This window comes from Lissotriton helveticus, chromosome 8 (genome assembly GCF_964261635.1).
Source record: "Lissotriton helveticus chromosome 8, aLisHel1.1, whole genome shotgun sequence".
Classification (NCBI taxonomy): Eukaryota; Metazoa; Chordata; class Amphibia; order Caudata; family Salamandridae; genus Lissotriton; species Lissotriton helveticus.
In genome coordinates, this window is record NC_136069.1 from 1,596,242,660 (window position 1) to 1,596,258,999 (window position 16,340).

The following is a 16,340-nucleotide window of genomic DNA, read 5'->3' on the forward strand; positions in this document are numbered from 1 at the left end:
GTAGGCCACGAGCACTTTCAGTTTATCGTGCTCCCATTCGGCCTTACCAGCGCCCCACGGGTGTTCACGAAAGTGATGGTGGTGGTCGCAGCTCATCTGCGCCGGTTAGGGGTTTCAGTCTTCCCCTACCTCGACGACTGGATTCATGTTGGGAAACGAAAAGCAAGTTTGAAAGCTAAGTTACACTCACTGTTAACTGGTATCTGCAAAGAGGAGTCTTGAGAAAAGCAAGAGCTAGGGGTCCACACCAATGACTGAGGCGGTAACTAAGGAGGAGAGGAGTCACTTAGGCAGATTCAGAAAGACCAGAAGAGACTCTGTCAGCTTCTGGGGCTGATGGCCTCCTGCATCCTTCTGGTGCATCACGCCAGGTGGCGGATGCGGGCTCTGCAGTGGGACCTGAAGTTTCAGTGGGCCCAGCATCAGGGCAACCTATCCGACCATGTCCTGATCTCGGAGGGCACTGCGAGACAGTTGCAGTGGTGGCTTCCCCAACCGGAGCACGTAGTTGTGACGGACGCGTCCCTCCAGGGCTGGGGTGGCCACTTGGGAGAGGCGGAGATCAGAGGCATCTGGTCTCCGGCGGAGTCCCGGCTCCATATCAACATGTTGGAGCTGCGGGCGATTCGCCTAGCACTGAAGGCATTCCTCCCCTTTGTCAACGGGAGTGTAGTGCAGGTGTTCACGGACAACACCACCGCCATGTGGTACTGCAACAAGCAGGGCGGAGTGGGGTCGTGGACCCTTTGCCAGGAGGCTCTGCGCCTCTGGCAATGGCTGGAACGTCAGGGCGTGACTCTGATGGTTCAACACCTGGCAGGTTCTCTGAACGCCAGGGCGGACGAACTCAGCCATCGGTGCTCGGTGGATCACGAATGGCGTCTGAACTCGGACGTGGCGAAAGGCCTCTTTCTGCAATGGGGAGAGCCTTGGTTAGATCTATTCGCCACAGAAGAGAACGCGCAATGTCATCAGTTCTGCGCGTTGGAGTTTCCAAGACGGCACTCGCTCGGCGACGCCTTTCGGCGCGAGTGGAGTTGCGGTCTGTTGTACGCCTTTTCGCCTATACCACTTCTGCCCAGAGTGCTGAAGAAGATCAGGCGCGACCGGGCCCAAGTTATCCTTGTGGCTCCGGACTGGGCTCGAAGGTACTGGTATCCCGAGCTACTCAGCATGTCAGTCGGTCCCTCGATCCGCCTGCCCCTTCAGGAGGACCTTCTGTCGCAGCAGCAGGGGACGGTCCTCCACCCGAACCTGTCCAGTCTCCACCTCCATGCTTGGAGATTGAGCGGCGACAGTTGAGGCCATTTGACTTGCCTCCTGAAGTCTGTGATGTGATTCTGGCAGCCAGGTGTCCCTCCACAAAGTCGGTATACGCCTGCCGGTGGAACAGATTTGTGGCATGGTGCACAGCAAAGGCTGTGGATCCCCTTTCTGCCCCTCTCTCCGAGGTTCTCCTCTTTCTTCTCTCTCTTGCCCAGCAGGGCTCTGCTCTGGGCACTATCAAGGGCTACCTTTCTGCCCTTTCCGCCTTCTTAAGGCTACCTGATCAGCCATCTTTGTTCAAGTCCCCTATTGTAACGAGATTCTTGAAGGGCATCACGCACATGTATCCACCTGTTCCGTTCGTGATGCCTCAGTGGGACTTGAACCTGGTTCTGACTTTCTTGATGTGCGCTCCCTTTGAGCTGCTTCATTCCTGTCCTCTCCGTCTCCTCACTTTAAAGACGGCCTTCCTGGTTGCCATCACCTCTGCCAGGAGAGTGAGTGAGCTCCAGGCTCTTTCTGTCAAACCTCCTTTCATGTCCATTCATCCAGACAAGGTGGTTCTGAGAACTAGACCTTCTTTCCTGCCCAAAGTAGTTTCTGCTTTTCACTTCGGGCAGTCCATCACCTTACCCTCCTTCTTCCCGCCTCCGCATCCTTCAAAAGATGAGGAGCGGCTCCATCGTCTGGACCCAAAACGTGCGCTTTCATTTTACATGGATCGCACACGCCAGTTCCGGGTGGATGACCAACTGTTTGTTGGCTACGTGGGTGAGAAGAAGGGACGGGCGGTACAGAAACGAACCATCTCCCGGTGGGTCGTCCTGTGCATCAAAGCGTGCTACTCTTTGGCTCGGAAGGAGCCTCTTGTCGGGCTGAGAGCCCATTCCACTCGGGCCACGGCGGCTACTACTGCTCTGGGCCGGGGAGTCCCTTTGCAGGACATTTGCCAGGCGGCTACGTGGGCCTCGCTGCACACCTTTGCGAGGCACTACTGCCTGCACAGTCCAATCCGGAGGGATGGCTTCTTTGGCCGTTCGGTCCTCCAGGATTTTCTGGTGTAGGATTGTATTGGTTCGCAGACCCACCACCGGGGTTGGTATTGCTGGGGTATCTATTCTAAGGTAAGGAATCTAATACTAACCTGTTTCTTTCAGATGAACAAGTTACTTACCTTCGGTAACGATATATCTGTAAGAAACAGTAGTTAGTATTAGATTCCTTACCGCCCCACCCATCCTCCTCGTTCTGCGAACTGATACCTAGGGTTAAGGACATCCCTTTCAGGGCCCTAGTTTCACATGGCACCAGTGTTGGTTCTCACATGGCTCTGCGTGTTCTGGCGCGGAAAAGCTGTGTGCAAAGAACTGACATCAGCGCGCGGAGGCTGCGTCTATATACTCCAGCGACGTCATCACGGCGCACGACGCCGACGACGCAGAGCCGCAGGGGACGCCTGCAGACGACGCCTACCGACGCGCAGGGGTACTGCTACGCAAAAGTTTCCGGATCCAGACTGACGCCTGGGGATATTCTAAGGTAAGGAATCTAATACTAACTACTGTTTCTTACAGATATATCGTTACCGAAGGTAAGTAACTTGTTCAACACTTGCATCAAGAGCCCAAGTTAATCAGATCAAAAATATATTATACTTAAAGTACGGCTAAAGCGACAAAAATTGGATAAGTCACTGCAAATATATATTGTTTTAATGGGATAGTTCTAGCCCACATGGTTTTTCCTTTTTGCGAGAAGAGTAAATGAAAGTTGCTACATAGTAATCCTCCAGTCACAGAGCACGACTCCAATGTCCATGCTTCTCTAGTGCAGACAGAACTGTTCACTGCTTCCAAACTTCAGATTTCATGTGTGGGTGTCTCTGGCTTCTGGCGTCACAGCAGACAGAGTCTCTTCTGGTCTTTCTGAATCTGCCTAAGTGACTCCTCTCCTCCTTAGTTACCGCCTCAGTCATTGGTGTGGACCCTTAGCTCTTGCTTTTCTCAAGACTCCTCTTTGCAGATACCAGTTAACAGTGAGTGTAACTTAGCTTTCAAACTTGCTTTTCGTTTCCCAACATGAATCTTCTAGTCCAAATCCAGACCACTTAGAACTGTTCTGCGTCACCAGAAGAGTCGTGTGTGTACTCTGATAAGACCAGGAGGGCTAACTGGAGATCAGCTGACACTGATCCTTTTCTAGACAAAACACACAAGGCGTGGTCGAGGATATCAGGCTATGATACTTATGTTTTAGTCTCTATCCTAGATTTCGGCGAGTCTAACTCTGAGGCTGCTGGGCCTCATGACCTCCTTCATCCTATTTGTGACAAATGCCCACTGGCATATGCGGCGTCTGCAGTGGGACCTGAAGTTCCAGTGGACGTAGAATCAGGGGAATGTATCTGACATGGTCCAGATCTGAGAAGAAACTGCAAAAGATCTGCACTGGTGGTTAACAAACCTCACTTGGGACAGCAGCAGGCCTTCTCCCTTCCCCAACCCGATCTGACAGTAGTGATCAGAGGCCTGCTGTGGCTTCCAGTGGAATCCGGACTCCAAATCAACCTGTTGGAGCTTCGGGCAATCCACCGGCATTTAAAACCCTTTTAAAATAATTTTTTAGGAGTTTTATATAGCGCAAACTCGCCGCGAGACATCGGGTCACAGAGCACTTTACATGAGCACCAGTTTCGCTACGGAACACATTCATTTTTGTTACAGGGAGAATAAGTGATTTGCCCAGAATCACAGGATGTTGAGCATTGTTGCCGAGACTCGAACCCAGTTCCCCAGCTTCGAGGTCGACCGCGTTAGCCGTAAGGCTACATCCTCTCCCCATCCTCCATCTAGAGAAGGCTAGTACAGGTGTTCACGGACAACACCACCGCCATGTGGTACTGAAACAAACTGGGCAGAGTGGGTTGTGGACCCTTTGTCAAGAAACCCGGCATCTCTGAACATGGCTGGTACATTAGAGCATTTCCCTGGTGGTTCAACATCTGCCAGGCTCTCTGAATGCTGACAAATCCGATGCCTAGTGGCATCTCCATCTGGAGGTGGTGCAAGGTCTCTTTCAACAGTGGGGAGATCCTTTGTTAAATCTGTTCGCCACCACAAAGAATGCGCAACATCAGCAGTTCTGCACGCTGGAATTTCTAAGGCGGCATTCGCTCTAAGACACTTTTTGTCTTGATTGGAGCTCATGCCTCCTATACGCCTTTCCGCCCATACCACTCCTGCCCAGAGTTCTCAAGAAGATCAGGAATGACCGGGCCCAAGTCATTCTTGTGGCTACGGATTAGGTGTGGAGAATTTGGTATCCTGTGCAGTTGAGCATGGCCACCGGTCCACCGATCAGGCGGCCTCTTTCGGATGATTTTCTATCACAGCAGCAGGGGAGGGTTCTTCACCTGAACCTGTCAATGCTCTGCCTTCCTGCGTGGAGATAGAGAAGCAACAGTTGACCTTCTGCCTAAACACTACACTGTATACACCTACAGTTAGGGTAAGTTTGAGGCATGGTGTGCAGAGAAACAGGTTGAGGCTCTTTCTGCTCCCCTCACTCAAATCCTTCTCTGTATCCTTTCTCTTGCCCAGCAGGGCTCTACTCGGAGCACGTTAAAGGGCTATATTTCTGCCATATCAGCCTTTCTGCGGTTGCCTCGTCAGCCATCTCTCTTCAAATCCAGTTTTGGATGAGTTCTTAAAAGGTCTGCAACACATGTTCCCACCGTTGGTTTTCATCATGCCTCAGTAGGACCCTAATCTGGTCTTAATTTTCAGATGTGTGCTCCCTTTGAGCCATTGAACAATTGTCCTCTCAGGCTCCTCACCATCAAGACTGTCTTCCTTGTGGCAATAACATCTGCCTGGAGGGTCAGTGAGCTTCAGGCTTTGTCATCCAAGCCTCCCTACCCGAATATCTACCCAGACAAGCTGGTTGTTCGCACTAGAACCTCCTTTCTGCCAAAAGTTGTCACTTCCGTTCATGTAGGCAAGTCTATCACCCTGCCTACTTTTTACACTCCACCACATCCCTCCAAAGAAGAGGAGTGACTTTACCGTCTGGACCCAAAAAGAGTGCTGTCATTCTACTTTGACTGCACAAAAGAGTTCTGGGTAGAGCAACTTCTCGTGGGGAATGTCAAAACGAAGAAGGGAATGACTATGCAGAAGCCAACTATCTACTGGTGGATTGTTTTCTGCATTAAGATCTGCTACGCATTTGGCAAGAAACAACCCCCTGAGGGCTTTCATGCTCATTCCACCAGAGCCAAGGCAGCAACAACCAAGTTGGCACATGAAGTCCTGGATATCTGCCAGGCAGCAAAATGGGCCTCTCTGCGCAAATTCATAAAAAAACTACTGCCAGGGCAGTCGGGTCCATTGTAACAGGCACTTTGACCATTCGGTCCTGCAACATTTTGGTGTGAAATTACTTCACAAACCCACCTCTGGGAAGTACTGCTTGGGTATTTATTCTAAGGTAAGGAATCTGTGGCCAGAAGGTTCTATCATTTGAACAACTTACTTACCTTGGATAACACCTTATTGGGTAGAGACTCCATCTAGCCACAGATTCCCACCACCAATCTTCCAAGCTCTGCAAATGGATTTCTACAGGCAGGGCTGTTCCCCTTTCAGGATCTTAGTTTTACATACCAGTGGTCAGCGCTCTTTGTGGCTCCGCGCACCTGACGTGTAAAGTGGTGAAAAGGAACGGACATCGGTGCGCTGAGTTGGTGCCTAGATAGGCACTGTGCACGTCACTTTTGACGATGCCGCATGGAGATGAGCAACTCCACCTACAGGCATGCACTGGTACTGCATACAAACGTGTACGGATCCAGTCTCACGGCTGGAGATAATTCTAAGGTTTGGAATCTGCAGCTAGATAGAGTCTCTACCAGATAAGTTGTTACCGAAGGTAAGCAATCTATCTATTTCCTCGAAAGGAGGATTTCCATTATCGTGTTGCTGATAGTATTTCTCAAGCAACCTGTCTACAAAGGCTCATTTGCCAGTGTTCTATCTCTGAAGGTCTCTCTTATGCATCCAGTTCCTGCAAGGGCCTCTCTCATGTAGTCGATTCATAGAAGCCTTATTCAAGCGTTGTGTCTCTGAAGGTTCTCTCGCCCACAGTCCGTCTCTAGCAAACTCTCCTAAGCTTCCTGTCACCATTGGCACGCCCTCAATTTTAATATAGTACCCTTAAATGTTCTCTAGAGCTCGCCACTTTCTCTCATTAACACACTGCCACCCCCTCCCCCCCATAGATATGCCATGCCAATATAAAACGATAGGTAATAGTTCACATACATGTGCGCAAAAGAAAATGCGGCACAGTAAGGTATGACAATGGCATCGCTCATCAGGATAGTTTCTATGTGTACCAGTTCGTGTAACAGAGAGGCCAAGGCAACATTGATAGGTAATGTAGCTGCAATGTACGTAATAACACTCTATATGCAGGGCATTGCAACCCCGGGGTATTGTGGGGTGAAGTTCAGTAGGAGGTGGCATGTACTTGTTACTCTTTTACGTGGTTACCTCATTTCTGATCGGCAGCGTGTGGTAGCGCCAGATGTGTCGTGTGATCAGGAGTGTCGAATATCGGATGTGTTCAGTCCTCCAAGTCAACATATTCAATAGCGCAACAATTAACTGGACTGACCTTTAATGTGCCTGGTCCCTCTGGCTTTTTGGTGGATCAAGGTAAAGTTCCTGTTATCGAAGCCAGATGGATCTTGTACTACACAGGTGAAGCTACTTCTGAACTCTTTGATGCCGACGTTTTTGAAGGAGAGGGTGCTTTCCACAATGAAGAATGGTCTTGTGGGAATATTCCTGTCAAAAAAAAAGAAAAGAAAGACAGATGACATTTAATCAAAATATATTTTAGTGACTTATTGTTAGACAATTTAGTGCATTTTTTTTTTGGTGCTTTGTATAATTCCAAACACGTAGTTTTGGATCACTCTTCAGTCTGTAGGAACACAAGACTACAGTCAGGACATAAAGACGCGGACAACTATATAATATAAGGATGAGCTTGTGGGCCTTACAGGGTGAGAAGAGGTTGCCTTATCGAGTGTCAAAAGTTTATCAGGGCAGGCAGCTGGATTTGGTCTGATAGGGACTGAGGGCATCCCAAACCAGGGGTGGACTGCACTCCGAGGGCCGGCTGGGATGTTTACCCCATTTAACTTTGGACGCCCTCTTGTTCTTAGTGGATTTCCTCTTTTGAGGCTTCTGGTGGGCATATTAGGGATCCAGTGTCTGTTAATTCTCTGAACCTTTGTTTCAGCCCAGTGTTCACGTAACTGACCTAACACAGGCAGGGCTGGGCTCACACCTGCTCAGCACCAAATCTTTGTGCAGCATATCCCACACTTTACTGTATAACTGAATGAGTGCACAGCAGCCAATCAAATGAGGAAAGCCGAGACCATTCGTGTCCGAGTGGTTATTGGCAGGTCTCAGCTGCCATCACGAAGGTCGTGACTGGGGGGGGGCGAGTGGCAGCACCCCGAAGCATACAGAGTAACAGCAAAGGAGCAGAAGCCAGAAGAGCTGGGGACAACTCACCAGCGATGCAATCTGGGCCCTAAACCCCTAAACAACACCAGAATCCATCCCCCCCCCCCTCCAGACCAGGTGTCATGACCCGCCCAGCAGCTTAAGATAGAGGCATGAAGCAGCAACTGGAATAGGGAAAGCCAGGCAAAGTGGTGGATTACTGCGACGGGTTCGGACAGCATCGGAGAAGCAGGCAAAGATTGGCTGCGGCACCACCTGGGCGAGGACCGCGATGAAGGGCCAAGCAGCCAGCAGGACAGCGGAGCATAGGGCCCCATGGGAAGCACTGAAGATGCAAGCATCGAGCTGGAGAAAGTGCAGAAGACCAGGAAGCACCAGTGAATTGCAAAAAAGACACCAAAAAGGGCTGAGGTGACGAAAGGTCGCGGGCAGATCATGAATCCGACGCCTGCAGCCATCTCGGCGACAGCGGGATCCAACAGCAAGACAAACAGCAGGGGGGCAGATTTACAAGCCCCTTGCGCCAATTTTGCGTCACTTTTAACATGGGAAAAGTGGCGCAAAAGTGGTGCAAGGAGCTTGTAAATCTGCCCCCAGGTGGTTAGCATATCACCGCAATAGTGCTTGATTATTTAAAGTCATTCGCACCCTTGTTGTTCGATGGCATAGGCACGCAAGGTCAGGGCATAACAGGCACCCTGGCACAGGAGGGAGGGGTGTCTGGGCTCCCATGCCACCTGATGGATCCGGGGCACACACTTTTGGCCTCGCGCAACCAATGTTGCTCTGGCCTCCGAGCGGGGAAGACAGCAGGGCCCTTAAGTGGTCAGGCCACAGTACAGTTGAACAGCAGGGGATTAGTATCGCCATGGCAGCCTGGGGCAGTGCAGGTAGAGTGAGAAACCCAGCGCTGGTGGGGCAAGCTCCAGAGGCCGTCACCAGGACAGCCATCAATGATCACGAGTGATGGGGCCAGCAAGCCTCAGCCCTCTAGTGGCAAAGGAAAGATTTTGGAAGAAAACATTTAATGACATTTTTACACTACTAGAAATCCAGTTATAGGGTTTAGACCTGACACTATGCGACAAGAAAGAAGAAGACCGGAGGGAGAGAAAAAGGGTAAGAAAGGAGAGGAATTGGGACAACTGGCTCGATGCATTCAGGATCGAGGCATGCATTATCGTTGAGAAGTTCCTGCACTGTGCGGCAGACCTCTGGTTCTACAAGTCCAATATACATGAGGCACATAGTCCAACCATGCTTCCACAGGGAATTGCCTATGATAGGAGCTTTAGATTAAAAATGCAGACGCCCTAAAATGGAATGGAATGAGGAGGATGTATCTGGGTTTATCCCCAAGATGTTTATGGCACAGGAGGTCAGGGTTTGGGTAGGAGAAGGCAAACAGCCCTTTCAGAATTCCCCCTTTAAGGGAAGGCACGATAAACCTAGGTCATATCACAAGCCAAAGGCATATAACAGCTGGAAAGCACTGGTTAAAGAGGTCAGCAGAGATGTGCTGGAAATATGTCTCCGGCGAGTGCACATCTGGGTGCAGCATGCACATTTATTCACGCTTGCACAGCCTGCAAGGGGGGGACACCGGGCCTCAGGCTGCAAGCGCAGCAAACACAATATATTCCATATTCAACTATACTAATATACTGCCCAAAGAACTGAATAACATATCTACTACTCAAATTACTTCATATTTATACTATACTAATTTTCAACACTAATCCATCAGGGGTAACAAGTGCTATATGAATGCAAATCTTTCTTCCCCTTTTATCCCTCCGCTATCCTTCTCACTCCAAGTAACTGACTAATATCCACCACTGAAATTACCTCATATTTTACCATATTAATTCACCTCTAATCCTTTGTAGGCTCCCTGAATAGCATGCGTCAACAAGCGAGCGATAAATAAATACAAACCTTTGTCCTACTCTATCCTTCTGCTATCATTCCAAATCCAAATAACTGACTAACCTATCCACCACTTAAAATGTACTTGCATGTTTCACTATACTAATTCAACACTAATCCTCTGTGGGTCCCCGAGTAGCGTGCTACCCGCCGAAAAAGCGCTTCGACGCCTCGTCAGGAGTAGTAAGTGCTATATAAATTCAATTACAATACAATACAATAGGGAAAAGGAAGAGAAAAGGAAGCAGGGGCATGGGTGCGGGTGCGGGGGACTACAAAAGTTGGAGAGGTCTTCAGCTAACCAGGGTCCCCATTACGACGCACCAGCTCAGGAGGCTAGCCAGTGAGTACATTAACACAAAGGACACCACCCTTCTGGTGAAAGGCTTTGAAGAGGGTTTCAAAATCCGTTGGAAGGGTCTATCTCCACAGGCATGGGGAGGAACCTGGAATGCACCCGTCAGAGGAAGGCATCAAAATATTCTGGGACAAGCTATGGGCCGCAATGGCAGGCGGCACCTAAAAAAAAAAAAAAAGACGAAAGGGGGAGCCACATAGAGACATGAGTTCCTCAGGTGGCGTAACAGTTAAATGGGTAAGTTGTTTGGTAAAGGAGACTTACCAGCAGGGTGGTGTGCCAGAGGCACGCACTTACCTGGGGATGCCTTACGGCAGGGTAACCAGGCTAATGCAGTGTGCAAGAGGAAGGTCACTTACCTGGGGATGCCTTACCACATGGTAAGAAGGCTGACAGAGGGAGTAAGTGGAGCATGGCACTCATAGTCCAGACCCGCCGGATGGCGAGGAACAAAATGGACAGACAAGGTAGCGAGTTGAGCCTAACAGTAGTAAGAGGCCACCCCCCTCAGGTGCCCAACAATCCAGCATCTTTCTGCATGTAAATGTGAACTCTCATTGGACACAGTTGTCTGGAATGTTTTTTCTAAGATGCTGGGGTCCATGGCCAGATACATGTGTTTTTCGGCCATATCAGGAGATTTTAATTTTGGGTCTGCGTGATTTTTTTGGAGTTACTGAGAAACTTGTATGCCAGGTTTAGAACATTGTTGGATTAAATTTACACACTTCCTGCTCCATTTTAAGAGTGTATGTGAGATCACACAACCAATTGGAAATATTTCTTCTGTAATTTTCAAGTCTTACAGACCACATTTTTCTGCATCAGCTGCTCACTTTGGATGGGATGGTAGGCATCCTTTTTCTGGCCAGATTGTCAGTTTTTAAACAAGGTGGAGTTCATTTTGGGGGTTCATGTTTTTCTGGTGACTACTGGCTGTGTGTTTGGCTTACATGTACAAGAAGCTGCATGCCAGGTTGTCAGCAATTTGCTGGCATATTTACAACATTGTCCTGGCCAACATTACAGCATTTTTCAGACTATTAAGAGATTTTAGGAGCATTCAAAAAAGGAAATGATTCAGGTTACTTGTGCTTTACAATGCATAGAGGATTTGAGTGTAAAACTGTAATGACAGGTTATCAGCATCACCTTTCTTTATACTCTAGCAACTACGGCTTTGCTAATTTAGGACCTCAAGAGTAATATTGTGAGGGCATCTTTGTCAAAATAACATGTACAATCCTGTACCAATTTTTAATAAAGTTGGAAAAATCAACCTTTGAAGGAAAAGTGGTGATGCTGCATATGTTAAAGAGTGTGTCTGGCTTAGAATGTCTCCAAAGGCTGCTCCTGTTTGATAACTCAGTTTAATTGGGTGCTAAAAAGAAGGACAAAGCCTCATGTCACGATAAAAGTTATGCCATAAATTGATATAAATATTGTTGTAGAGAAGACACCGAGCTAACACGTGTTTATCTGTTTCATTTTCAAGTTATATGTTTTATAAAGCACTCATTGCCATCAGGAAGCACTAATGTACAGGTAGTGACGTAGGGTATGAGTTGACATTGGGGTGTTGGAGACCAGCGGGATGAGGAAAGGGCCGTCAATGAATACAGGTATAGGATTTCTTGAACAGATAGATCAGTTTCAAGAAGTTGTCTGAATCCAAGGGAGTTTGGTTCAGCTGTCCCCAGGAAAATCCAACGCCTGGGACCCAAATATGGTTGGTCTTGTTTCAGCCGCTTGATAGGATGTTGTGCATTTAGAGGTAGGACAACGGTTCCTGGGGGATCGTAGTGTGGAGATAGTTTTATTTTGATGTATAAACCGCTGCAGGCCACAAGCAAAGTGCTTCACAGCCTCAGGAGAGGACCACACCTCTGCAGGAAAAGCCACGCCCACTCAGGGAGGGGCGACATTATTAATGATGGAAAGGAGAAGCACAAAAGAACAGATTTTTTTAAATGAGTGGATAAACATATCACTATTGATTATTAGTGCCAGGGCGGTTTAGGTCCAGACTAACCAAGGAGGTCTTCAGTGTCTGTTCTGTAAAGAGGCAGACAGGGTACCAGCGTACCCCATAGACCGCGGAGGATGCTAGGGTGACAAAAGGGCGTGTTCCCTACTCCAAAATGTAAAGAAATTTGAAAGCAAAGGAAACCCATCCATATGGTGGCATGTCAAGCTTTTTAACATGTTACGGGTTTGCAAATAAACAGGATTTCAATGTTGCCTCCCTGTGATTTACACAGGTGCACATTAATGTAAAATATTAAACATCCATAACTGTAGAGTTTTAGTCTTGAATAGTTGTGAACATAACTTGTTTAAAATGTTATAAGAGCTTCATGGACATATGCAAAACTATTGTAAACTAGTTTACATATTAGGGCATTTTTATGCTTTTCCAACTGCATCTATGCGCTGTTTTACAAATAGTCAAGGTAATACTCCCAGGCTTCAATCTTATTTGCAGCATTGGACTTGGCTTCATAATCTATGCAAAGCCTGTATGCAGGCTAAAGCACAGATAGTTTGCATTGGCCGTGGAGCTGACTTCCGGGGTCCCCTTACCGTGGCGCGCTCTCACTCACGCTCCCATCGGGGTACAGGTCTTCCACGAAGGTGCCGTTCACCAGCCAGTAAATCATGTGTAGATTCTCCCAGCTGCAGTTTGCTTTGCATGTTATTTGGAATTCTGTATCTAAGGGAGGGCGAAAGAAGAGAAAGTTGATCTTCTGTAAATTGATTCTGCCAGAGATATCCCAAGTGGGATTACTGTCAAACCATCTAAGGAACTAATGCTATAAAAATCACTACAATCAACCAAAAAATGTATGTTAGGTGGCTGGAACTTTACAACCACTCATTCTTTTTGTCAGTTTCCATGTCCCAGCTTTCATGTCTGACCAGAATTGTATTATTTCTAGCAAGTTGTGCTCTCAACCTGTCCAAAACAATATGGCCTTTCACCCCAGTCAGCCACATCAACCAAATATACTATCATTAGTCGCTGAAGGTCAAGAAGATACTCCTGTACCGCAAAGGATGACGTGACCAGCCCGGCCACTCTTCGCTGTCCAATCACCAATCATGGACCGATGTCTCAGGACTCTCTATTGCTCTCATGACCTCTCTCCATGAACTCAGCCTTGCACCCAGACTCACTGGCTCCCCACTAATCATCACACATGTTTCCCCCCCTAGTATCCTGCTTACTATCACACTGAGTGGCCTCACAGTGCTGCAGATGGCAAGTGTTAGTGCCACCAAAGTGATTTTATTGATCTTGTAAGTGTAAATCCTTTGCTGCTGTGTAACATAACATAACACCATCCAAAAGGTTCTTATTGCTTTCTGATCAATCAGCAGTTCATCATCACCTGCTAAGCACATATTGCATCATAGTTATTCCCTAAAATAATGTTCCTTCAAATCCAGAAGAGGTCGGTTAATTGCCATTGCAATAGGCTCAACCATCCAGAACATATTGACACACTGGCGTACTCCCCAAATTCCTACTTTCACAGGGTGGCTACACCGATTGTGGCATGTCTTTGGCATGGAGAAATTAACACTTACGCTAGCAGGCAAAGGATCCGACTTCCGAGAACTATGGTAACCCTTCATATCCCTTCTTACATCATAATTTCGCAAACTCTCATGTGCCAGGTATCTGGGGCTCTTACACCGCTTCGATCCACCGCGTTCAGAACCATGAAATTGCCCAACATCCCAGAGGCTCAAGCTAACCCTACACTGTTTATTTCCCCAGTGGACGAGGGACGGGGCGTGGGGAGGAGGGAGGGAAGTATACGTTTCATTCATTGTTATTTGTTTACTTTTGACCTGCTCCGCTCATATCATTCTTATATCTCTATTGCTACTGTTTATCACTATACTGCACTGCCAGCATAGAGCGGTTGGTCTGGTTACATGTTGAAGAAAATTCAATAAAAGATTTAGACCATAAAATAATGTTCTTAATAATGTTTCAAATAAGGTTTTGAAATTGGAGATTTTTGTTTGCAATATTATTTGAGAAGTTACGTGGTTTATCAGAGAGTGAAAAACGCATTCCATATTTTGAGGGGAAAATTGCTAAGTGGATAATTTTTTTAATTTGTAAACTGACTGTTTTGTCACATTTACTTGCTTTGTAGTTGGAAATTCATGCACATGAAAAGATATTTTCTCACCTCTAGCACTCTCTTCAGGTTCAGCAGCAACTAACTCAGAGTTTCTTCTCGAGGCAGACCACTGATGATGTTACTGAGCTGGACATATTTCCGGGGTAGTGCTTGGGAGCTTGGATAGAGGTCTGTGTGCCACATATTGTTTCTGTTGGGAGTATTTACCGAATTTTAAGAAGTAAACCAGGCCAGAGGTCATCATTATCTAATAATTCATTATAGACTAAACTTGCATTCCTATCTTTCAAAAATAATCCGTCACAGTTGTAAACAAGCGTTTATACTCTCAGGGCAGGTGCAAAGATTGTTGGCACCCTAGGCAAAGTGACATGTTGCCACTTTCTACATGCAATGGAGTCCTATTTTATGGGTGGTCTAAGGTCCAAATTCTATTTCAACGAAGAGATCGTCCGCAAACGCGGCATACCCTTGTTTATGACCCTATTAGAAGGCTTTGGGTCTCTATCAGGGCTGACAGTGAACTGGCACAAGTCTTGTTTATACCCACTGATCCGCATAATAGCAGGGTACCAGAAGGGCTTACCAATGGAGGGCTCCCTACAACTCAGGACCATCAAATACTTTGACGTAAACATGACGAACCATTCACTGCTAAAAGTGACAGAATGTGTAATGTAATTCATGTTCATGTAAAGCGTTCCAATACCTTTCGGGTCGAGTTCATGCTATATAAAACTGCACAAAAAAAAATCATAAACCACCAGCCCCACACCCGTACGCAGGGGAACTGCCACTTTGGTCACTACCGGACAGTACCATACCAGCCCAAATCTTTGACATACGACTGTGGAGAGAGGCGGGCATACACACCTGGGGTGATATAGTTGCTGAGGGAAATGTGTGCTCCTTTGACGACTTTCGGGCGATGCACGATTTAGGAGCAGGACAGTTTCTGCTATGTAACGCCCTCACGAGACTAGAGACAGGGACTTGGCCCAGCAGGCAGACAACGCCGGCAGTGCTTAATTTGAGCTGGGGTTTCCAGTGCTTGGCACCCGCACTTAATTGTCAACACCAGCACTTAGAACGGTCTGTCACATGGTGGCGCTGTCTGTCTAACTCAGAAATGAGCAAAACAGTCATTTGTTAATTTAATACACATTAAAAAGAACTTATACCTGCTGCCGAAGCAGTGTGATAGTTGGTTGTGGAGGCAGCACTGACGAGGGTCCTGGCACGTATGTTTTTATTTTTTTTACAAATTAGGCACTGAAACGGGAGAGTTCTCGCCTCTCAAAGGTAGCCCACAGATATGTAACCGCAAGAGGTCACTGCATTGCTGCAAACTGGAGGAGTATGTGTCCAGAGGGCCCTAAGGAGTTGTGGGAGTGACACATTGGACATGAACTGACCCCTGCTCAGTGGGGGCGGTGACTTGGTAGTGTGAAACAGACTTTCAAACATTCCAGGCTGATGTACACACAGTTTAATCAGGGTACAAGCAGGGGGTGCATGCAGGTACACGGTGGTCCGCCCACTATTTTCACAGTGTATGTTCCGTCCCCCCTGCCAAGAAGTTGGCCCCACAGAAATATGCTGAACTTGTCCTGGTGTAAGACACCGAGACACGTTCAGCAGCCAACGTTCAACAGCGCATGTACGTTGTCTGTTTTCAATTGCCAGCAGCCAAGTGCAGGCAGCGAGGTAGCTTTTTTTCTACCTCCAGCTGGGACGAAGTTAAGGGGCCATCAGGCCTCTTCTTGTTTGAATATCCTGATGGAGGCGGCCTGGAACCTCACACTTAAATGTAAATGCGACCGAGGGGAAACAAAGACACAAAGCTTGTTATCACTTCACAGGTAATTAAGAGAGGCTGCTTTTGCCTTTGTTCAGTCCCTGTATATAATAGATGCATGCACTGTAAGAATGTCAGATGTGTTGGTCTGTCCCAGTATTTACACAAATAACAATTTCATTAGCACTATTTTATTTCTTTTATAGCGCTATGCAACCCAATGCAGGGTGTCAGAGCTCTCTTTGTAACCTACACATTATACATTGACAATAAATCATGTACATGTG

General features: G+C 47.5%; 1 protein-coding gene across 1 annotated transcript in view; it reads right to left on the reverse strand.

The window, feature by feature from the left end:
• The window catches only part of LOC144773550 (interleukin-1 receptor type 2-like), a 95,647-nt gene that overhangs the window by 32,310 nt on the left and 46,997 nt on the right, over positions 1–16,340 (reverse strand). The window contains exons 4-5 of the mRNA XM_078658641.1: positions 12,679–12,808; positions 6,943–7,115 (exon numbers count right to left, since the gene is read on the reverse strand). Of these exons, the coding sequence (XP_078514767.1) occupies positions 6,943–7,115; positions 12,679–12,808 (303 nt within the window). The remainder of the gene's footprint in view (positions 1–6,942; positions 7,116–12,678; positions 12,809–16,340) is intronic.